The 23,759-nt window shown below is 35.1% G+C and overlaps 1 protein-coding gene across 8 annotated transcripts in view; it reads left to right on the top strand.

Moving 5' to 3' along the window:
- Window positions 1-910: 910 nt before the first annotated feature.
- LOC132400927 (bcl-2-associated transcription factor 1-like) overlaps window positions 911-23,759 on the top strand; it is a 44,162-nt gene continuing 21,313 nt past the window's right edge. For 5 of the 8 annotated variants that reach the window (XM_059982498.1, XM_059982496.1, XM_059982491.1 and 2 more), the window contains exons 1-5: window positions 911-1,017; window positions 8,742-8,886; window positions 10,047-10,967; window positions 11,904-12,638; window positions 22,169-22,341. In XM_059982498.1, the coding sequence (XP_059838481.1) occupies window positions 8,777-8,886; window positions 10,047-10,967; window positions 11,904-12,638; window positions 22,169-22,341 (1,939 nt within the window). In that variant the 5' untranslated portion in view covers window positions 911-1,017; window positions 8,742-8,776. Of the gene's footprint in view, window positions 1,018-3,511; window positions 3,553-5,545; window positions 6,280-8,741; window positions 8,887-10,046; window positions 10,968-11,903; window positions 12,639-22,168; window positions 22,342-23,759 lie in introns of those variants that run through there. The other 3 variants (XM_059982493.1, XM_059982494.1, XM_059982492.1) reach the window with 3 other exon arrangements.

The following is a 23,759-nucleotide window of genomic DNA, read 5'->3' as shown; positions in this document are numbered from 1 at the left end:
ATTTATAGTAATATTGCCTTTGCACTGTACTGCTACTGCAAAAGAACAAATTTGACATTCTACAAGACAGTGATAATAAATCTGATTCAGAAGATGGTAAAGAAGAAATGGCAGTTTATCATCAGAGTATTGAGTTTAATAGTTGAGAAGTCATGTTGTAAATATATGGAAGTTTGGTTCAGTCATATTTGCAGCATTGTGCACTGCTCGGTTATGTGGAGGCTTTGGAGAGGGTGCAGAAGAGGTTTTTCAGGATGTCATCTGTTTTTCATTGCATGAGCTATAAAGAGAGGGCGGACAAATTTGACTTGTTTTCTCTGGACAATTGAAAACTGAGAAGTAATCTGATAGCATATAAATTTGAGAGACACTGACAGGGTGGGAAAATTATTTTTAATTGATGTAAATATCAAATACTTGACGTTGGTTTAAGCTGAGGTGGGAATGTTTAAGAGATTTTCAGAAAATGATTTTTTTCCAGAGTGTGCAAGGGGTAAGGTAGATAACAGGTTTTTAGGTAGGCATATGTACAAGGATCTTATGAAGACAGGATTAATTCAGAGTAGCACCTTAGTTGGTGCAGACATTCGTGCTACCGTGTTTTGTATTTAGCTTTTATTTGATCACTGACATTTCCTAGGCCAGGGCCTCTAACCAGGTGCACGCAAAACCGTATGTGCATACTTTGATACACAACCATGAAAAGTAACAGAAAATATTTCCTATCGTAGCCATCAAGAGATTGGACTTTTACTCTCACCTAACTGTAGCTTTTATGGGCACATTACTTCAGGATCAAGGCTTACAAGCCATCATGAATATGGAGTACAGATAATTTTCTGCAGGTTGACTTCCCAGTCCCTCTCGATTGCTTTAGTAAGGCCAGAACTGTGGGAGCGCCCCTCCCTGGCGGGAGTGGGAAATGCCCCGGCTTGGCGTCGAGAAGCTCTGCCCCTTCACCCCGTGGCTCAGGAATTAAGCTGGTGTGCGGTTGCGTTTGATGGATATTGGGAATCGGTAGGTTTGCGGCCAAGACGCGAGGGGGAGAGCGGATCTAGGAGACTCAGCTGGGTTTGGCGGTGGGCTGTCGGTAAAAGGCGCTCAGCTCCGCTCCGCTCCGCTCCCAGGTGCAGCGCCGTGCCGTGCGGATCAGACCGTTCAAAATGGCTTTTCTTCGCCTGATCTCCGCCATCTCCAGCCAACCCGCCGGGGCACTCGGGGGAAAGGGGAAGGGGGGAGGAATTAAAATGCTCCTTGTGAACAAAATGCGTCTTATCCTGACATACACAAACTTTTTCTTGTCGTTGACGCGCTCCCTTTGCCATAATTGGTTTTTATTTACTGCTGCTAGGGCCTGACTTAGGGCTTATTGTCAGTTCTGGAAGCCGCGTTTATTGCAATTTAGTGGTTAAGCTCTTTCAACAGGCGGTTAAAAATAACGTTTCATTATATTAAAATATATATCTAGTACATATATCGTGGATTCCGGTTTATTAGGCCATCGGTTAATCGGCGCAACCGCTAATTTGGGTTAACTGTTACAGAACAAAGCAAATACATTCGTTTATTGGGACAGAATACCGTTTGATTGGGGCGGGAGACGGTCGGTCAGTATGACCGTTAGACACTGCACCGTGATGAGAGCGAAAGATTACGTCTGCTTCCTGTTTTATCCATTTGGGCCGAAGGACGCCGATTCAAACAGTGATTTAAAAAAAGAATTAAAAAATTTTGACTAACATTTTAAGCCCCTGGCCAAGATGCTACGAAAAGATTGGCACTAGTCGAAAAAATTATTTTATTGGACCAAATTTAAAGCCATCCTTCTAACACCACTCATCGTCAGCTGGCAGAGTCCCGAAATCTACAATTGCACGTTGATCTATCAGTAAGATAAACTGCTAGAAGAATGGGTATAACGCGAGGGACAACAGGGAACATTGCATAAACAGATTGTGATTGAAGGTAAGCATCCAGATGTACTCAGTTAGTGGTAACTGGACGAGGTGTACGTGTCAGTGGACCAATGTTAGAAAAACAAGTCAGAGGAATTAGCGAAGAAGCTGAGTCACGAGGATTTTTAAGCAACATATGGTTGATTATCTCGATGGAAATGTAGGCACCACATTAAATTCAAGAGTGCACATGACAAAATAGGTAGTGCTGATGCTGTAAGTGCAGAAACATGGAAATCTGCAAAACTCTTAGACTTGCTTCAGAAGGTTAGTGTAGATGACTTATACAATGCTGATGAAAAGGCCTATCGTGCCTGGCTGGTTGGCTTTTCTGCAAACGTGCAAATGTTATCAAGTTCAAGGACAGCAATGTATCACATTGTTCAGATATGCCAGGAACTGAGAAAAATTATTGGTTATTGGGAATAGTGTTAAACCTCTATGCTTGAAGGGGCTTAGAATAGATCGTTTACCAGTTGAGTACTATGCAAATAAGATTACCTTGATTGGTTCTGAAATGTTTAAGAGATGGCTGATGAGTTGGGATATGGAGTTGCAGCAGAAATCAAGCAAAATTCTCTTCTTAACAATTGTGCAGTACATCGTAATGTAGAATGTTTGAGAAACATCCACCTGGAATTTCTGCTTGCTAGTACAACATCCTTGGTACAGCCAATGGATATGGGAATCATAAAAAAATTAAAGGTGGTGTATCACGAGAAGTTGGTGGACCACATTCTCAAAGCAATTGAAGAGAATCTACTGACATCTTCCACAGCTAAGGAAGTGAGTGCAAGGGTTAACATTTTACAAGCAGTGCAGTTTGTAGAGAGTTGGCAAAAAATAAGCAGCAATTTAATTCAGAGGTGTTCTGTCACTGGCTTGCAGATGCTAGAATCAGCTGGGAGTGAAACAAATTATTTCATCACTTCAAGTTAGGAACTAAAAAACTTGAAGGGATCGACAATCACCTTGAACGTTATGATAAAAATTAAGATTTGGGCAACATAGTCATCGAAAATATTGTATCAAAGCACCAAGGTGAGGAATATGAAGATGAAGAAAGTGATGAGGATGACATATCTGAACTGAGCTAGTGACTACACAGGATGCAAGGAAATTTATTGTTGGATTATGACATTACTTCATGCAGGAAGGCAATGAAAGCAGTCCATTTTCAGCACTAGGTATGCTGATTTTGTTAATTTACAGTCAATCAAAAGAACAAGCCAGCGTACTCTCGATGAATTTGTCCGTCAGTAACCATTACGAACTAATACGTAGTTTTCTAGTACTGTAGTAATATTGGTAGTGTTCTTATTTGTTCTGCATTTCATTTAAATACATAATTTGTTACTCAGTTAAACATAGTTTAACTCTGTTTTAATACCTTTTTAACTATTCCCATGAAACTTTGGATATTTGAAGCAGCTGTTTAATGGAGCCAAAGTGTACTTATCCCGATGTGTTCCAGTTTGCCGGAATCCACTGTATATTGTCAAGAGCAATTTATGAATGTTGCATGGACACTCACATGGACACTTTTATAAATTTAGTTTCATCAGCCCTTTGTGAATCAACAGGACGTGTCGATTCGGTATGTTTGCCTACTTAAGTTTTAAAATTATTTTAGATTTGTGACAGCATTCACAGTTTGTGATTTTCATGTGAAATGGTAAATATGAATTTGTGATTGACACATTACGAAGTCAGAGAGAACAAATGTGCAGGAAGCTCCCTTATTCAAAATACACTCTATTTTGAGTACTTTTTTTTAACTTTAAAAGGTGTTTCCTTCAGCTAAAATATTCATTACATTGTAATGTTTCAATGTTGATGTTTACTGGTGAAATATTTTAGCTATCTTAGTTCATTTTCCCATTTTGAAGGCAGTATAGTTATTTTTAAGAGAAAATGTACATGAAGTACACGTAAAATGTTTTCTCCTAAAATTTGTGTATTTAGAGAAAATTGTGATGCCAGCCTACGATGGATCAGGTTCAGATCTATCCAATGGCTTCATTGTCCAATGGCTTTTGTGTGTGATTAGGCAAAACTGTTCTGTTCTGGGTACCTACAAATATTAATTCTGCCTTTGCTCAGTGTCTAAATGGGGTGATATGTTTATTAAAGGTTATCATGAATGAAAATGTGGTTTACTTTCCTTTAACACTCATCTTCAAGTGAAACAAACAATTTCAGCGTAATTTGAGATCTATACCTGCAGTTGTCGTTTGCATGACACAGATACAAGATAAACACTGAGCCATTAAGAGAAGGCTCACACTTTCTTTGAGCTATTCTATTTAAATAGCAATATTTATCCAAAATTTTCCATTTGTGCATGTGGCATTTGTTGCAGATGGAATTATGTGAAACAGCATTTACTTATTAGTTGTGTTTTTATTAATAATCCATTTTGAACAGGTTATATCGTCTGAAAGGAGGTATGTATCATTAACATGCAAGCTCTTATAACATTGTGCCATGATGAGTTTAATTTAATATTGCATTCAAGACACTGTCTTAAGTTTCGATTTAAAATTTCTATCGTCTTCAAATGTTACACTTTGAAAGTTTATTGTCAATGTTTTTTAAAACTTAGTTTGTCCAATAAATCTGTTCAGCAATTAGTTAGTTTGCTTGGCGGTAGTTTGAGAAATTGATGTTCATGCCATCAGGTTGGAGGCTACCCAGACAGAATACAAGGTGTTGCTCTTCCAACCTGAGAGTGGCCTTGTTGCGACAGTAGAGGAGGCTATAGATTGATAGGTCAGAATGGGAATGGGAAGTGGGATTAAAATGAGTGGCCACTAGAAGATCCTGTTTTTTCTGGTGGATGGAATATGTCTTGGATTGGAGGAGTGGCAAAAGATTCTCTTCATTTAAAATCCTGGTTGGAATTGAAATATTGTTTTGTTCTGCAATTAAGCAAATTGGAATGTGTTGAATTTTGAATTTTCCACAATGCAAGCAGGCATGCACACAAATATAATTTATATGACACATAGAAAAATTCTTATTGCCTTAATTAACTTGGTCGATTGAAATTGCTGGAAACTCAATATTGAGTGCTACTTTATCTTGTGCATTGTGGTCTATTTTAAATTTGGAACTGGGAGAAGATTCCTTTTTGTCTCTTCTAGATGTCATTGGTGTAATTTTGGATATTCAGTTTAAAACTTATTTTTACACTTAACTTGCTTGATTGGATTACACTGAACAAAATTATAATTTGAAGGATGGTCCAATTTCAACAATTATAAGTTAGCTTTGGTCATTTGGGTTTTTAGTTATACCCTCTTTTTTAAACTACAAGTGTTGATCATATGGGTAAATCACTTTTTAAAAACTAATCATGCAATGCAAGTAAATTGGTAACAGTAGTGAAATAATCTACAACTAAAGTAGAATTTGATCTATTGAAAGAATACATTATCTATAATAGTTAATGTTTAAATTTTAGTCTAGTCCCTAGAACAACTCAGAATTTATATTTTGTCTGCAGAAGTAAATTATGTTTCACAGAAATTCTCATTCAATTCTCAAAGAGAATATTGACCAGTTTGCTTAATATCTCTCCTCCTGCCTAGAAAATCTTAAATGCCAACCTGGAAACACTTAAAAAAAACTGTAATTCACTTGAGCTTGATTTCCCTCTATATTCCAACATGAATGCTAAAAATGATTTCTTCCTTGTGTGTTTCTCAGTATATTTTTCACTTAATATGTTTAAATTGTTTTTGCATTAATTTGAAATCTGAAAGGAAGATGTAACATTTTTGGCAGCCAACGTTCCCTCTAATTTATTTTACAGCTGTGCGGTCCAACCATTGTTCTGAGCAGAAAATTTTTACATGGCCTGAAAACTGTAATATGTATACCATAAATATTTAAAATGAAAATTGAAAAAAATCACAACAAAGAAAATCTTTCAAGCTTCATAAACTTTTTCTTGCCTGTCTTTATTACAAATCCATTGTTTATAAACACTATCCAGATTAATTTTGCATCCAGATGAAAGATACGTCATAATCTTCATTAGATTATCCAAATGTGTCACTTCTAGTCTGTTTCTGGACTTACATTTGATCAAATTCATAAGACTAAATCCACATTCACAATCAGCACTAGAAGTTCTTCAAATTCTTCATTTCTAAGCACATAGTTCAACGTATCAGTGAACGTTTTAATGGAACTTGTCTTAACTTTCTCAGAAATGACAAATAAACATTTAAAAGAAAGTTCCAGCTGCGCGGCAACAAAGGCTATGTGAGTGGGAGCATTTCAGTTAACTGCGCACCCACTCTGCTTAGAGGAAAAGGTATTGGCAGCTGTAACGTATGTTCTACATTGTGACATTCCTAATCATGTAAAGCTTAGTATTCATGTCCACCTAGCTGAAATAATCTTTAATTTTTGACTAAATATTACCATGTCCCATTTTGCGAATTAAGTACTGAAGGAATGAAGCTGAGACATAATTTGCCATGAATTATTGAAGAAGACCAGTACATACCCAAAATTACAATTAATCATTCTGTTTATTGTTAACTAGTGTGTGCAAATTAACTGCCATCTTGTCTATTTAATAATAGTATGTACGCTTTACATTAAACCAGTTTGTAAAGAATATCTCCACAAAACAGAATGTTTCAAAGAAGTTCCAAAATAATTTTATTGTTGTGTCTAATCATTGTACTCCATGGGGTAAACTTGCTGATCCAAAGTTAAAATTAATGGGCCTTTTCCAGCATAGAGTACTTTATCTAAGGAATGGTTAAATTCTGTGGGTGCTTATGTCAGTCAGACTTTCTGGGCTTAAGGGAACATTCTTTACAGATGTCCCCTTTAATATATGACAAAAAGATTTTTGCATAATGTTAGGGAGAAGAATGACATTTACACGATCTCTTGAACTTGTACTCCCAGTGCTATGAACATATTGGAAATTCATAGGAAGAGTGAGATGAGTAGCTTTCTTTATGCTGCTAATACCATTCTGTCAGCTGTCTGCTCTGCAACTTTTTTAGAATACACTTCCTGGTTCCACTTACAGTGACCAATTGTGGATTTGTTATTCTTTATCTGATAACCTCACTGAAAGAGCAAATTCAAAAGGACAGAAGAAAGATCACAGAGAAATATTTCAACTCATCAACATTAATCCTCTAGCAATCTAAACCTGTCCCTCAATAACTGAATTTTTTGAGGATGTGACTAAGCACATTAATGAAGGTAGAACAGTAGATGTAGTGTATATGGATTTCAGTAAGGCATTTGACAAGCTACCCCTTGCAAGGCTTATTAAGAAAGTAAGGAGGAATGGGATCCAAGGGGACATTGCTTTGTGGATTGAGAACTGGCTTGCCTACAGAAGGCAAAGAGTGGTTGTAGAAGGGTCATATTCTGCATGGACGTCAGTGACCAGTGGTGTGCCTTAGTAATCTGTTCTGGGACCCATACTCTTCGTGATTTCTATAAATGACCTGGATGAGGAAGTGGAGGGATGGGTTAGTAAGTTTACTGATGACGCAAAGGTTGGGGGTGTTGTGGATAGTGTGGAGGGCTGTCAGAGGTTACAACGGGACATAGGATGCAAAACTGGGCTGAGAAATGGCAGATGGAGTTCAACGCAGATAAGTGTGAGGTGTTTCATTTTGGTAGGTCAAGTATGATGACACAATATAGTATTAATGGTAGGACACTTGGCAGTGTGCAGGATCAGAGGGATCTTGGGATCTGAGTCCATAGGACACTTAAAGCTGCTGCGCAGGTTGACTCTGTGGTTAAGAAAGCATACGGTGCTTTGGCCTTCATCGATCATGGGACTGAGTTTAGGAGCTGAGAGGTAATGTTGCAGCTATATAGGACCCTAGTCAGACCCCACTTGGAGTACTGTGCTCAGTTCTGGTCGCCTCATTATAGGAAGGATGTGGAAACCATAGAAAGAGTTCAGAGGGGATTTACAAGGATGTTGCCTGGATTGGGGAGCATACCTTATGAGAACAGGTTGAGTGAACTTGGCCTTTTTTCCTTGGAGCAATGGAGGATGAGAGGTGACCTGATAGAGGTGTATAAGATGATGAGAGGCATTGATTGTGTGGGTAGTCAGGCTTTTTCCTAGGGCTACAATGGATAGCACGAGAGGGCACAATTTTAAGGTGCTTGGAAGTAGGTACAGAGAAGTCGGGTATGTTTTTTAAGCAGAGAATGTTGAGTGCATGAAATGGGCTGCTGGCAGCAGTGGGGGAGGTGGATATGACAGGGTCTTTTAAGAGACTCCTGGATAGGTACATGGAGCTTAGAAAAATCGAGGGCTATGAGTAACCCTAGGTAATTTCTAAGGTAAGGACATGTTTGGCATAGCTTTGTGGGCCGAAGGGCCTGTATTGTGCTTTAGGTTTTCTGTTTCTATCTTTTGGAACTATACAGTCTATATTTCTGTTCATTCCTCCACAATGATTTAGTATGATTTTAAGACTTCCTGTGATATACTGATTCATCAAGGGAGTAAATAGTAGTAAGATTTTAGCCACATAGTTGGATGTATATAATGTCAGCAGGAACTTACTTTCACCTGCAATAACCCATTACCTTGATAAGTAAATCAAGATGCATAATTATGTATGGGTGGGAAATGCATCATATGCACAGTGTTCAGTATCATCCTTAAATGTGCATAACTTCAAAAAGCTGAGCAGTATTCAGTGAGATTATCATAGTAGGTGTAATAGATGTTTCAGCACATGAAATACAATAGCATGATTATTTTTCCTGTTGTAGGTGTGGAACATTTTGAAGTGAACCTGAAGATCAGAATGGTTCGATCTAATTCTAGATCTCATTCATCGAGATCAAGGTCTCGTTCTTGCTCAAGTTCTAGATCAAGATCTCATTCTAGATCCCGTTCCAGGAAAAAGAGATACAGGTAATGGTTTTAGATATTGTTTACTAAATTGATGGTTGTGGTAGTGGTTAAGTATGGTAAATTATGAGCCTCAGAATTCTACTTAGTGGGATAGCCATTAATATTCTTATCCTAAATTCTTAAGATATAAGTAGAACTGTAGGTACCAAAGGTTTACAAAACTTTTGGCTTCTTTTGATAAACATAGATTTTAGAAAAATGTAGCTGGAAATAGGATGGCTCTGTCCTTCATTGTCTAGGGTCAACATTCCTATGTCAGATGCAGATTTTCACCTTCTGTGTTGCACAACGCAACAGAACGGTACCTCCTACTAGATTTTGTTTTGCTCAGTACAAAGGTGGAATCATAATCAACAACAATGGTGAAAAGAAATCTTGAAAGTATTTGTCATTTTTGAAAAGATGTGAGAGGATCACGGACTAAACAATTTATTTTAGGCAAGATGTAACAAGTTAAATTTTAGCTATAACAATAAAGGCAGCAGAAAATACTGTTTAGAGAAAAATAGACATATGCCTAATTTATGTTTATTTTTCTAAAGATTCAACATACACTTCGGCTTCTTGTCCTTGTATGTGAATATTTGAAGCCCAAAATAGCATATGCTCCACTAAATACTCTCTGAACATGGGTGGTATTAAGTTTTTTGCACACTTGTTAGAACTTTGCTATTTAATCTATATTACCCATTCTTTTTTTCTATCAAAATCCACTACTTGACACCTTTCTATATTAAATTTGGTCCTCACATTCTGCTTGTCTATTACTGTTCTGTCTATTACTATATGCCTCATTTTTTCAGTTTTTTTCATACAGCTCATTTATGTCTTTAAAAAGAATGTAAACTCGGGTTTTTCTGCTGTGCTATATTTAATGTGTTTGATAGTTGGTTACTAAACTTTTTATAGCAGTTTAGTTGCTGTTCATCCAGTTGCCCTGAAGTACCAGAAGTAAAACTAGTCTTGTGCATCACTTAATGCCCTTCTATGATATTAAGCCCTTCTGCTGTAAGTGGGAAAAAATTCAAAACTGTTTAAGTTTCAGCCCAGAAATAGAGTATAATGAAAAGTATGTATTATAATTAAATATTTTGTATTTGGGACTGTTCCTTGGATTAAATAATGCTATTTGTTGCGACATCTTTTCTGTGGATTCTCAGCTCTAGATCTCGTTCTAGATCCTACTCTCGATCTCGCAGTAGGGATCGTAACTATTCCCGAGATTATCGAGATTTTCGTGGTAACAGAGGAATGAGACGTCCCTATGGTCATCGTGCAAGAGGGAGAGGCTATTATCAAGGAGGACCTCGATATTATCGAGGTGGCTATAGGCTTAACTGGCAGAATCGAAGACAGTCTCGTAGTCCACGGCGAGGCCGTTCAAGATCAAGAACACCAAAACATAGATTTATGTCTCAAAGATCCAGAAGTCGATCTCGACAATCACGCCGATCGTCCTCTGCAAGGTCACCTGCTTCATCATCTTCCTGTTCTTCTTCGCGTCACAGCAGATCTCCAGTAACTTCAAAACAGCACAGGTCCACTGACAAGCATGCAAAGAAAATTGATGTATCTTTTCCACAAGGGGAATCTGGAAAGAACAAGCAAATAGAAACACTTGCAACTGATGTTAAATGTGATTCTGATTCTATTAAGGTGCAAAGTGAGTTTCGTAAAACTCCTCCCATTCGAAGTGAAAGCTGGGCAGGGCTTTCAACCTACAATGACAATAGTCCAAGATCCCATCACAGTTTATCTTCACTTCCCAGTCCATGTAGCCTTAGCCCTACACGTTCTGTTCCTTCTCAGCACAGTTTCTCACAGACTGGGCCACCTAGACGGAGTACATCTAAGACCAGTCCACCATCCTCAAGTCTGCAACACAGCCCGGAACAGCATAGCTCCTCAGCACACAGTGCATCACAATACAGCCCTTCTCAGTGCAGCCCAATACGAAAAAGTCCCACTAAAGTTGTTTCAGCTCAACACAGTGTTCCCAGAGAAGATGCTCGACTGAAACAGTTTGCCTTTTCTGGTGATGCCCTGGACCTGAAATTGAGTAAATCCAAGTACCTGAAAAGGTAACCGATTATTGTTGTTTACCTTCATCTCTGGCAAGCTTTCCTTTCAAAAGAAGTTTAGTTTGTTTTCAGGAACTGTTGTAGAAGAGAAATGGTAAAAGCTGATGTTATCACAATTATTAAAGAATTTGGTGGATTCCATTTGGCTAAAATACCATTTTACTTCACATGAACAAGATTTTTCATACTAGCAATACTCTCTGTAATCAGTCTTGCCTGGAATCAAAAGTCAATCAGTTAAACTTTTAATTGAATTAAAAGTTGATTCAATTGTTATACATGGACAAAGTCATTAATAGAAATCATGAAACTATTGGATTAGCAGACAGCTAATTAGTTCACTGATGTCCATTAGGGAAGAAATCTGCTGCCATCTTGGGCTCTGAGTCTCGAGACTCACCATTGTAGCTAGTTCTCATTTGGCCTCTATTTGGGACTGCTCAAGATGGACAATAAATTCTGGCTTTGCCAGCAGCGTCCATGTCCTGTGCATGAATTAATAATAAAAATACATATATTTATGCAACTCTAACTACTTGTGTTGTTGGCCCTTTGGAATTCATTTTAAACCTAGGGTGCTATTAACTGTGGTCAACATTGATAAAGCTCTTTTGCATAATAAGAGATAATTTGTGTGTAAATTGGAAAAGCTAGTAAATCATCAAATTAGATGTGTGTAAATTGTGCTAAATAGGCTTTAAAATTTTCCACTGATAATTAAAAGGGTATCAGTTTTATCAATTTTATATTAAATCAATAGGGGGGGGGTAAAACACATCGTAGAAGAACTGGGAATTTTATAAGCTGCCAGGACATTTTATTCTATTATGGACTTTAATTCTTGTTTCAATAGCATTCAAACATTTTGAAATCTTGCATGTACTTCTGCAGAAGGGTATGTTTTGTATTTCACATTGTTTTTTTTCTTTTATATAGATATGTCGAGAAAGAGGAGAGTAGAACCTTTGTGCTGGATAGAGATGGAAGAGAGAAAGATGCTCAAAAGGAAAGAGGCTTGGAGAAAGACAGGGCAAAGGGAAGGGAATGGGGGAATAAAGGAGGAGTAGATTATGGTAGCTCTAAAGGAGAGTATATGAGGAAGGAAGCTGAAAAAATACATTTAACTGAGTCTCCAGAGAAGTACAGACAGTTTAGTTTCGTTGGGTTATCTGACGAAATGGCTGAATTAGATAATTATAGACCTAAATTTCAGTATACCGTGACAAATCAAAAGGAAAAGGACTATGAATCTCATTGGGATATTGGTTGTGAGGAAGATAAATATAACACAAAAATTGTAATCAGAAGAACGAAAGACCACGATAGGTTTGAAGATGATAGACTTTTAAAATTTAATGTGGCTAGCTTTTTATCTAGTGCAATTAAAGAGAAACTTAAGGAAGACGACAAGTACGTAGAGAAAAAATATGAGGAAAGAACAGCACCAAAGAAAGATTCTATCTCACCTGAGCCAGTGAAAGGTGAAATATTCAAAGAGTTCTTTGATCCATGCTCTTCATTGCCACAACCAAAAACCATGGATGTCAGAGAAAGGGATAAAATGTCTTTCACAGAGGAAAGCCCGCCTAGAATGAAAACCTTGCCTGCTGCATCCTCTCAACCTGAAGTGAAATTGAAAATGTCAGCCTCCCAGCTGGAAGATTCTGTCCTGTAAGTCAGCACTCTTACATTTGTGATATACTGTAGTTTTGTTTGCAACAGATCGTTGTTGAATTGTTGCATGCATGCTTACAAAATGCAATTTATTGAAAAAGCTACTTGTGATTTTAGTTACCAATTTGTAGTTTTTAAACGTACCTTTAAAAGACCATTAGAGTATAAGATACAGGAGCAGAATTAGGCCATTTGGCTCACCATATCTGCTCTGCCATTTCATCATGGCTGATCCAATTTTTCTCTTGGCCCCCAATCTCTTGCCTTCTCCCTGTATCCCTTCATGCACTGACCAATTAAGAATCTTATCAACCTATGTCTTAAGTATACATAAATATTCTGGCTAACCCAACTGCCTGCGGCAAAGAATTCCACAGATTTAGCACTTCCTGGCTAAACTAATTCCTCTCTTCGTCGTTCTAAAAGGACGCCCCTTTATTCTGAGGCTGTGTCCTCTGATCTTAGACTCCCCACCATAGGAAACATCCTCTCCACATCCACTCTATCAAGGCCTTTCACCATTCAATAGGTTTCAATGAGGTCACCCCTCATTCTTCTGAATTCCAGGCCCAGAGCTATCAAACGCTCTTTGTATGACAAGCCGTTCAATCCTGGAATCATTTTTGTGAACCTCCTTTGAACCCTCTCCCCCAGATTCAGCTACATTCTTTCTAAGATGAGGGGTCGAAAAGTGCTCACTATATCTCCATTGTATTCCTTTTAGTTAAGATGAAAATTTAAATTGTTTATTAATAAGAAATGATTGCTGGTGTTTAATGAACTGTGATTATTTAAACAAAAATTGGTCTTTGAACTAACTTAGAAAATTATAAATTATGTTGTTATTTACTGTGTGATTTCATTATCTGCTTCTCTTGCCATTCAGTGTAAACATAAACATAAATGGACAGATCCCCAACAATGTGGGTAATTAATTGTCCCTTCAAATCAGCCTTTGGTTACTTAATAGTGCTATTCTGAAAAATAAAACATATATGGTGGATGGGTAGGAGTAGAGCAGCTGAATCTCCCGACACCATAGTAGCTGAATAATAATAACTTAATTTTTCCATTCTGTCCTTGCAGTGATACAGGTGTGTAGGAGAGGCCTGAAAATAGAAAATATTCAAAGGTCAGCAAAGGTCACCATTATCTTCCCCTTGAACCCCTTAACCAATTAAAAGCTAATTAGGGAAAAATATGGAGGCAATGTTTTTGTATTGAGATAATTTATAACACAGTTTCCACATTTGTCAGGAACCAGTCCAGATCAGTCCTGAATAAAAGCAGCACTGGTTGACAGTTCCTCTGGAAAAAGAATCTTAATAATCCTATCATTTTGAATTATTTAGACTAAATAGTTCTTTATCATATATTAAACTTAAACAATCTAACTTACTTGCCATTGCTTAGAAACCTTTTGAACAAAATCTTACATGTTTCTTTATAGAAAGTTTTTGGATACTGTCCTGTAGAAGTCATCCTTAAGCAAGACAAGCTTCATTTCATATAATGTAGACTTCATACCATAGCAAAAAGATTCCAGTGGAGTGACAGTAATAGGCCGAGGAGAAAACAGCTCCAATGTATCAGTTTTTGAAGATTTTGGTAGGCCAAAGAACAACTGGGAATTGTTCATGGGTGTGAATAAAGGAACTGCTGAGAAATTTTACTTAACAAAGCAATAGGAAGTTTCAGACTTGTGTAGGACATCTCAAGCTCCTACTTTTATAAAAGTATGTTGAAAATTGTGCAATTAATTATGTGGTGTGAGTGGAAGGTCTTGTAGGTTTCAGAAGGAGTGTGAAAGTAGTTTGGATAAAGAGCTGTATAGTGGGGACGTCACGTGATGACATAGGGTTGAGACGTTGGGAATCCAGCTCCCTCGTAAAAAGTAATGAAACAGGGTTTAAATGAAGAAGAATTAATAAATACCTACTAGAAACTATTTATAAGTAACTCAAGATTATTTTTGGATATGGCTCCTGAACCGAAACAGAAGAAAGCTACTACTTTGGAGACTGCGCAAATTGGCAGGGAAGAAGGCCTAACCGTATCGGTGAAGCCTCGGACTCAAATTGGATCTCCTCCCGGCGAAGTGCATGGCACTTCTGATGATGCGGGACAGGAAGTTGCAGCAATGTCGGCGGTCTCTAAGAAGAAACGGCAAGAACAACGCATGCGCGAAAAAACAAGTATGCATGAACAGATATTAACAAAACTACAAATCCCAACTACGGCTGGAAGTGAATCGGAAGTTGAATCAGACTCTTTGGGAAATACAGAGGATGAAGAAGAGGAAAATGAATGAATTAAAAGCTATAAGAACAGATTTAAGAAGGATGCAGAATACACTCGATAATGTGGTGGAAAAACAAAAGAAGATGGATAATAAAGTTAGAGATGGAAGTAAAAATGGAAGAAAACACTGAAAGAATAGATAAGATAGAAGACAATAATCTTGCCTGGACAACAGAAAGAAAACGGATGTTGGAAAAAATAGATGAGCTTGAAAACTCTAGTAGACGAAATAATATTAAAATTGTTGGTCTTATGGAAGGTACAGAGGGAGAAAATCCAATAAAATTCTTTCAAGAATGGATTCCGAAAATTTTGGAAATGAAAGAAGGAAGCCAAGTAATTGAAATTGAAAGAGCACACAGAGCTTTAAGACCAAGACCTCAAAAAGATCAAAATCCAAGATCAATTTTGATAAAATGCTTAAGGTATCAAGATAAAGAAATGATCTTGAAGGCAGCTACTCAAGGTGCTAAAAAGAGAAATGGGCCATTGATAATAGAAGGGAAAAGAGGTTTTTTTTATCCAGACATAAGTTATGATCTTCTGAAGAGGTGGAAGGAATTTAATCCAGTGAAAAAATCTTTATGGGAAAAGGGCTTTAAATTTTTATTGAGCTACCCAGCAAAATTGATAATTTTCCTGGATAACGAAGAAAGAAGATCTTTCGTTGATTACCAGAAAGCGGAGAAATTTGTACAAGAATTATTTGATGTCCACGAAGAGGACTAAAGAATTATAGAAATGAAGTGGACTAATGATGAAGACTGAAATAAGGTTGAACTTGATGGACATTTATAAGGAAAACAAAAATAGTTGAGGAGTATTAATTGGGAGTAGAGACATTAATTATTTTCTTTTTCTTCTTCACTAATATATTTTCTTTTTTTTTTTGCGGGGGAGCTGTAGGAGCTCCTGATTGATGGCTGCGAGTTTCACGTGTACAATCATGGCGATTGCCATGACCCGTAAAATGGGGGGGGGGGGCTAATGTGTTCTTTTTATTCGCAACATTAGTGGGGGGGTATTTTGTTTTTTTTTCTTATATATTAGTTACCTTTTTTCTATTTTCCTTCTTTTTTGCCTGGATGGTTGGGGAGAGACTCATAGCAACATAGAGAATTTCAAAGAGTTCCCAAGGTATTATGAATGATTAATTTATTTAATTTAATTTTAATGTTAATGGACTTAATGGACCTGTGAAAAGAAAAAGAGTTTTAACAAATATTAAGAAAATGAAAGGAGTTATAACTTTTTTTTACAAGAAATACATTTAACAGAAACAGAACATAAGAAATTAAAGAGAGATTGGGTTGGAAATGTCATTGCAGCTTCATTTAATTCAAAATCGAGAGAAGTTGCAATTTTGGTTAATAAAGCTTTACCAATTAAAATACAAAATGTAGTAATTGATTCTGTGGGGAGATATGTGATTATACATTGTCAATTTTTTTCAGAATTATGGACTTTTATGAACATTTATGCACCAAATGAAAATGATGCAAAATTCATACAAAAAGCTTTTTTGAATTTGGCTGATGCACATGATAAAATATTAATAGGTGGAGATTGTAATTTTTGTTTAGATCCAGTTTTGGATAGGTCAACTAAAGTTGCTACAAAATCAAAAGTAATAAATCTAACTTTATCATTAATGAAAGATTTAAACCTGATTGATATATGGAGAAAAATTAATCCAAGAGAAAGAGATTATTCATTTTATTCAAATATACATAAAACTTACTCAAGAATTGATTTTTTTTATTATCAAAAAATATTCAGGATAGAGTGAAAAGTGTGGAATATAAAGCAAGAATATTGTCAGATCATTCCCCCTTGATAATGACAGCGATAACGATGGATAATGAGGAATCGATCTATAGATGGAGATTTAATTCAATTTTATTAAAACGTCAAGATTTTTGTGATTTTATGAAAAAACAGATTCAGTTTTTTTTTGGATACAAATTTACATTCAGTTGAAGATTAAATTGTATTACGGGAAGCAATGAAAGCATATTTAAGGGGTCACATTATAAGTTATACATCTAAAATTAAGAAGGAATACATGGCAGAAATAGATCAATTGGAAAAAGATACCATTAAGTTAGAAAAAGAATCTCAAAGATATATGACAGAAGAAAAATGAAGACAACTTGTTAATAAAAAATTACAATATAATACACTCCAGACATATCGTACAGAAAAAGTAATTATGAGAACTAAACAGAAATATTACGAATTAGGTGAAAGATCACATAAGATTCTTGCTTGGCCGTTGAAAACAGAACAGGCTTCTAAAACAATAAATGCAATTAGAACAAGTGTAAATAAGGTTACTTATAAACCTTTAGAAATGAATGAAACTTTAAAAAAAATTTATATTGAACTATATCAATCAGAATCACAAAATAAGTTTGCTGAGATAGGTAAATTTTTATCACAAATAACCCTTCCAAAATTAAATTTGGAAGAATAGAAAGGATTAGATATTAAAAGAGGTTGAAGAAGCTGTAGGATCACTTCAGAGTAATAAATCCCCAGGAGAAGATGGTTTTCCTCCTGAATTTTATAAAAAATTTAAAGATTTATTAATTCCTCCTTTTATGGAATTAATATATCAAGTGGAAAGAATGCATAAACTCCCACAGTCTTTTTTAACAGCGATCATAACAGTATTGCCAAAAAAAGATAGAGATCCTTTAAAACCAACATCATATAGAACTATTTCTTTGTTGAATAAAAAAATTATAAAATAATAGCAAAAATGTTATCTAATAGAATATCTAAATATTTACCAAAATTAATACATATGGATCAAACAGGTTTTACTAAAAACAGACAATCAATGGAACAATATAACCCGGTTACTTAGTATAATTCATTTGGCACAAGAAAGAGAGGAAATGAGTGTGGCAGTTGCTTTGGATGCAGAAAAAGCATTTGATAGATTGGAATGGGATTTTTTATTTAAGGTATTGGAAAGGGATTTTTTATTTAAGGTATTGGAAAAATATGAGTTAGGAAAATCTTTTATACAATGTATTAAAACCTTAAATACTAATCCTCAAGCTAAAGTAGTTACAAATGGTCAGATTTCAATACCATTTTGCTTAACGAGGTCAACTAGACAAGGCTGCCCATTATCACCTGCTTTATTTGTATTGGCAATAGAACCATTAGCAGAATTAATTAGAACAGATTCAGACATTGGGGGCTTTAGAGTTAATCAAGAAGAATATATGATTAATTTATTTGCTGATGATGTTTTGATTTATTTAACAAACCCATTGCAATCTTTGCAAAGATTATCTTTTAGATTGGAAGAATATGGGAAAGTATCAGGGTATAAAGTAAATTGGGATAAAAGTGAAATTTTACCCCTTACCAAAGGAAATTATAAACAATGTTGATTAATAACTCAATTTCGATGGTCAATAAATGGGATAAAATATTTAGGTATTAGTTGGTAATGATGTAAAAAATTTATATAAACAAAATTATTTGCCATTATTAAAAAACAATAAAAGAGGATCTTGATAAATGGTTGATGTTACCAATAACATTAATAGGTAGAGTTAATGCTGTAAAAATGAATATATTTCCTTGATTGCAATATTTATTCAAACTTTACCAATACAATTACCTCAGAAGTTTTTTCAAGAACTGAATAAATATGTAAGGAAATTTCTTTGGAAAGGAAAGATGTCAAGAATATCATTGGAAAAATTGATGTGTAAATTTGATTTAGGAGGGTTACAACTTTCAAATTTTAAGAATTATTGTAAAGCAAATCAACTTAGATTTATTGCGTCTTTTTTTGATGAAAAAAACCGGCATGGATTAAAATAGAATTAGATAAGATAGGAGAAAACATACCAGAAGATTTTACATATAAATGGGAATCCAAATGGATAAGGGGAAAAAAAGAATCTCCTATATTAAGACATTTGATTGATTTATGGAATAAGGTAAATATGGATGATGAGATAAAGAAATCTTTATTAGCAAAAAGAACTTTAATTCAAAATAGGCTTATTCCTTTTACAATGGATAATAAACTTTACATAATTGGTTCCAAAAGGAGATTAAATATATAGGTGATTGTTTTGAAGGAGGTATATTGATGTCGTTTGATCAATTAAAAAATGAATATAAAATATCAAACAACATTCTTTTCTGTTATTTTCAATTAAAGGCTTATTTACAAGAAAAGCTGGGTCAAACAATGTTGATGCCAAAACCTAGTGAAATAGAAATATTAATTCAAAAAGGAAAAATTAAAAAATTTACATCTTGTATGTACAATTTGATTCAAAAACAGACAATTGAATCTGGAATTCATAAATCAAGACAAAAATGGGAATCTGATTTGAATGTTAAAATTGATGGAAAAAACTGGTCAAGATTGTTCTGATAGTATGATAAATACAATAAATATTTGACTTAGATTAATACAATATAATTTTTTGCATCAATTATATATAACACCACAGAAAATAAATAGATTAAATTCAAATATGTCTGACCAATGTTTTTGATGTAATCAAGAAATTGGGACTTTTTTACATTCTACTTGGTCTTGTTTTAAAATTCAACCATTTTGGATAAATTTAAGACTTTTGTTGGAACACATTACTGGAGTACAACTCCCACATAATCCAATGTTATTTTTATTAGGAGATATTGAAGGGATAATGCCGAAACTTAAATTGAATAAGTATCAGAAAAAATTTAGTAAAATTGCGTTGGCAATAGCTAAAAAAATTATCGCAGTTACTTGGAAATCTGATATATATTTAACTATGGATCGTTGGAATAATGAAATATATAGTTGTATTCCACTTGAAAAAATTACATATAATCTAAGAAATGAAAATGATATATTTTTGAAAATTTGGCTCCCATACATACAAAAGATGGGATTAAATATATAGGTCTTTTGAAGATAAAATTATAAAGTAATTGGGGAAAGTAAAAATTAAAATTAAAATTATTTTGAACTCCATGGAGCATGTGGGGATCCTCCAATATCCAGGCAATCTTTTCTCTCTCTCTCTCTCGGGGAGGATCAATATTATTTTTCTTCTTTTTCCATTACGTTTATGCTTTGTAATTTTCTACAAATGTAATAAATTAAAAAAGCTGTATAGTGAAAAAAGGGAAGCTGGAAATGAAGGTGATTGAACAAATAAGGAATTTTTTCCTATTGTAGGCATGATTTTACAAATTGTATAGAAGCAACATTTATCTGCCTGTTAATTGAACTAATTAAATTCGAAAGGGTACTGTGGGAAAAGAACTTGTGGAAAAAAATCGGCTGGTTTATGAGCAGTGTTAGAAATTGAATCAATTATTTACACAATGTTCAGAAATTTGTTGTAAGGAGGAATCCAAAGAGAAAGGTAAACATTGTGATTACCAGATGAGGTCACAGAAAACTAGAATAAACAAGGTGGCACAGGTTTGTGGTGTACCAGAAAACTGAAAATCTTTTCGGGAATCAGCAGCAAAACACAAAAGGTGTAATAAGGAGGGAGAAGATTGATTGTGAGAGAAAGCTGGCAAGCAATTTCAAAATGAGCATCAAGCTATTCTAAGGATGTATAAAAAGAAAGAGGGGTTAACAAAATGAGTATGCAAGCCCTAGAGGATGAGATTGTAGAATTAATAATGAGGAACAAGGAAAAAGCAGATAACTTAAGTCAATATTATGTGTTATTCACCACAGAGAATACTAAAATATCACAAAGATAAAAGAAGGGCTAGGTACAAATAATATAGAAGAACTTGTAAGAATGTTTACTGCATGGGTAAAGGTATTGGAAAACTTAATTGGGCTATAAGTCAGTGTGGTTTCCTTACAAATCCATTGGAATTCTTTGAGGAAATAATAAGCAGGATAGACAAAGGAAAGTGAGTGCATAATGTTTACTTGGATTTTCAGAAGGCCTTTAACAAGGTACCATGTATGAGGCTGCTTAACAAGATAAGAACCTATGATATTACAGGGATGGTACTAGCATGGATAGAAGATTGAAGGGGCTTTTTCTGGTTAGTTGCTGGTGTTCAATGGTGTTCCACAGGAGCTGGTGTTGGGACTGCTTCTTTTCACATTGTATGTGTATGATTTGGATGACAGAATTGATGGCTTTGTTACCAAGTTTGTGGATGATATGCAGGTAGGAGGAGGGGCAGGTAGTATTGAAGTAGAGAATCTGCTGGATGAGAAAGCGAAAAGAAATGGCAACTGGAATATAGTGTAGGGAAGTGTATGGTTATGCACGTGATTAGACTGTTTTCTAAATTGGGAAATAATTCATAAATCAGAGGTGCAAAGGGACTTGGGAGTCCTTGTTTAGGGTAAGGAAGACAAATGCAGTGTTAACATTATAGTTTCCTTCTTTTTGCCTTCCTGCTGATAGGCAAGGATCAATATTTGGCTTTCTAATTTACCGGCACCTTCACGGAAGCCAAACAAATTTTATAAAGTCAACTAATGGCTCCATTGTTTCTAAAGCTTTTTTCTTTAAAGCCATCAGGCTATGACAGCTAGTCTGCTTATAAGACATAGGAGCAGAGTTAGGCTATTTGGTCCATTGAGTTCGCTCTCTCTCATGCCAGATTTCTTATCCTTCTCAACCCTCATTCAATCATGCTGGATTTCTTTCCCTTCTGAACCCCAGTCTCCTGCCTTCTTTCTGTTATCTTTGATGCCTTTTTAAATCAAGAATTTATCAACTTCTGCTTTAAATTTAGCCAGTGACTTGCCCACAGCTGTTTGTGGTAATGAATTAATGCACTACCCCTGGCTGAAGAAATCCCTCCTCTTCCCTGTTTTTAAGGGACATCCTTCTATTTTGAGGCTGTGCATGACTTGATTTTACTGTTTCATTGTCTTACTGTCTTTGCCTCCCATTAAAAGTAATCTTATATGACATCACTTTAGTTTAGAATCAATCATGCTAGCTTAGAGGTTACTAGTTCACTAGTGAAAAGTTATTTTATAACAATTTAAGTGCCGTCTCCTAAATTACTATATTGATTAAATTAAATTTTGCCTACTTTCCTTGTTGGAATTTGAATGTGCTGCCTGTGGATTACTAGACCAGTAGACTCGTGCTAACTTCTGTGCCTGCAAAGAAATTGCTTCAGAATGTACACTGGTTTTTGTATAGTTTTATTCAAGTACAGCACACGTTCATTAGAATATAGTTTTATTTTTGCAGACCTGGAAGTTCTTTGACAACTGAAAGACTGCTATCCAGTGCTCTTGTCCACTCCAACACGAAAGAGCAAGGATTCCGTTCTATCTTTGATCACCTTAAGTTTCCTCAGTTTTACAGAAGTTCATCAGAGTCATTTATTCATCATATTGTGACCCTGGTTCATCATGTTAAAGGTATGTTGGTACCTGGATAGAAGCATCACTGTAAACAGCATGCCAGAACTATTTTATTTCTTTTAATATTTATTGCACATGATTAAAAGTAATGGAACTGCATTTAGATTGATAAACTCAAGTCTTTGTTCTGTGTTGCTGTTCAGTTTAAGAAAAAGTATATGTGTATATTTACTTCCTGATATTTAGCTCTTGATATTGACATCCTATAAAGAGCCTTTTATTTGTTCTAAAACATTGTTTTCCGTGAAGGTCAGGGAAATGAAAATAATATTGTAATCTATTGTTTAGAGTATTGAGTGCAGTAACTTGGTCTTCAGTAAAATTACAAGCTTTCACGGTTGCTCACAATTTGAGTTGCCTCTTTGCCTTTCACTTACTCATAATCCTTTCTTCTTTTTCAAAATCAATGCACTGGAGATACTAGAAATCTGAAAGTAAAATAGAAAATGTTGGAAATACTTGTCAACCAGACCTTAAGTAAAAAAAATATAATGTCCAGGTCAACAGCGTTGCATCATTCCCAGGACAAATCAATTTTTTTGTACATTTGATACTTCGAGACAGAAAATAATCTTTGGGTCTGTATATTGTCCTTAACTCTGTTGCAATATGTAATGGTGTATAGTCAATGCTGGTAGTCTATTCTACATGGATTGTCATCATAAATGAAATGTAATATCACCTGTGTGAATAATACTCCGAATAAGGGATTTTGGCTCCATCTTCCTGTCAAGGAATATTGAGGTAGCTGTGGCAAAATACAGATCCTATGGTCGTTACCTATTTGCTGCTTTAAACCACTGAACCCTCAGATCATTGCAATTTTGAATTAGATTGTCACATTTTAAATTTGGAGAATGTGCTATTATCCTAACAAAAGATAGGTAGGAATTCAATTTTGTACTTATTTGTCAAAGCTGACTTTCTTAATTTCATTATGACCATTTTGAGGTGATAATATTTTGTCTTCATATTTTGCAAATTTCTCTTTTAAAAAAAGAACTGGTATGATATTTAAAGATTTATTTTTAACTAACTTCTAATAGCAATCGATGAATTATAAGATGTTAGAATTCATCAAGATTACTATTGGAATTGGAATTTCAAATTTGTGATTTTGAAAATAGATTTCCATGGAGAGAAACTTTCACAATTTTTTTAAAATAAGGATAAATATTGAATGAGATTGAGAAGAACATTTGAACAGTAAATCCATTGTTGAAGTGAAATGGGGCTCAAATGCTTCCATGGTTATTATATGAAATAACTGATGTTTTGAGGAGCTAGTTGTTTTTACCTTAATGTTTTAATCAAAAGCATAAATATTTTATGTTCTGATTATTGATCAAAGGATAAATATGGTCAGAAGTCTGGTGGAACTTGAAAGTTAATTTGAAAAATAGTTAAAAGTTCTA

Source organism: Hypanus sabinus, chromosome 10 (assembly GCF_030144855.1).
Source record: "Hypanus sabinus isolate sHypSab1 chromosome 10, sHypSab1.hap1, whole genome shotgun sequence".
Taxonomy (NCBI): domain Eukaryota; kingdom Metazoa; phylum Chordata; class Chondrichthyes; order Myliobatiformes; family Dasyatidae; genus Hypanus; species Hypanus sabinus.
Note: the sequence above shows the minus strand (reverse complement) of the source record. Positions and strands in the feature narration are given on the sequence as shown.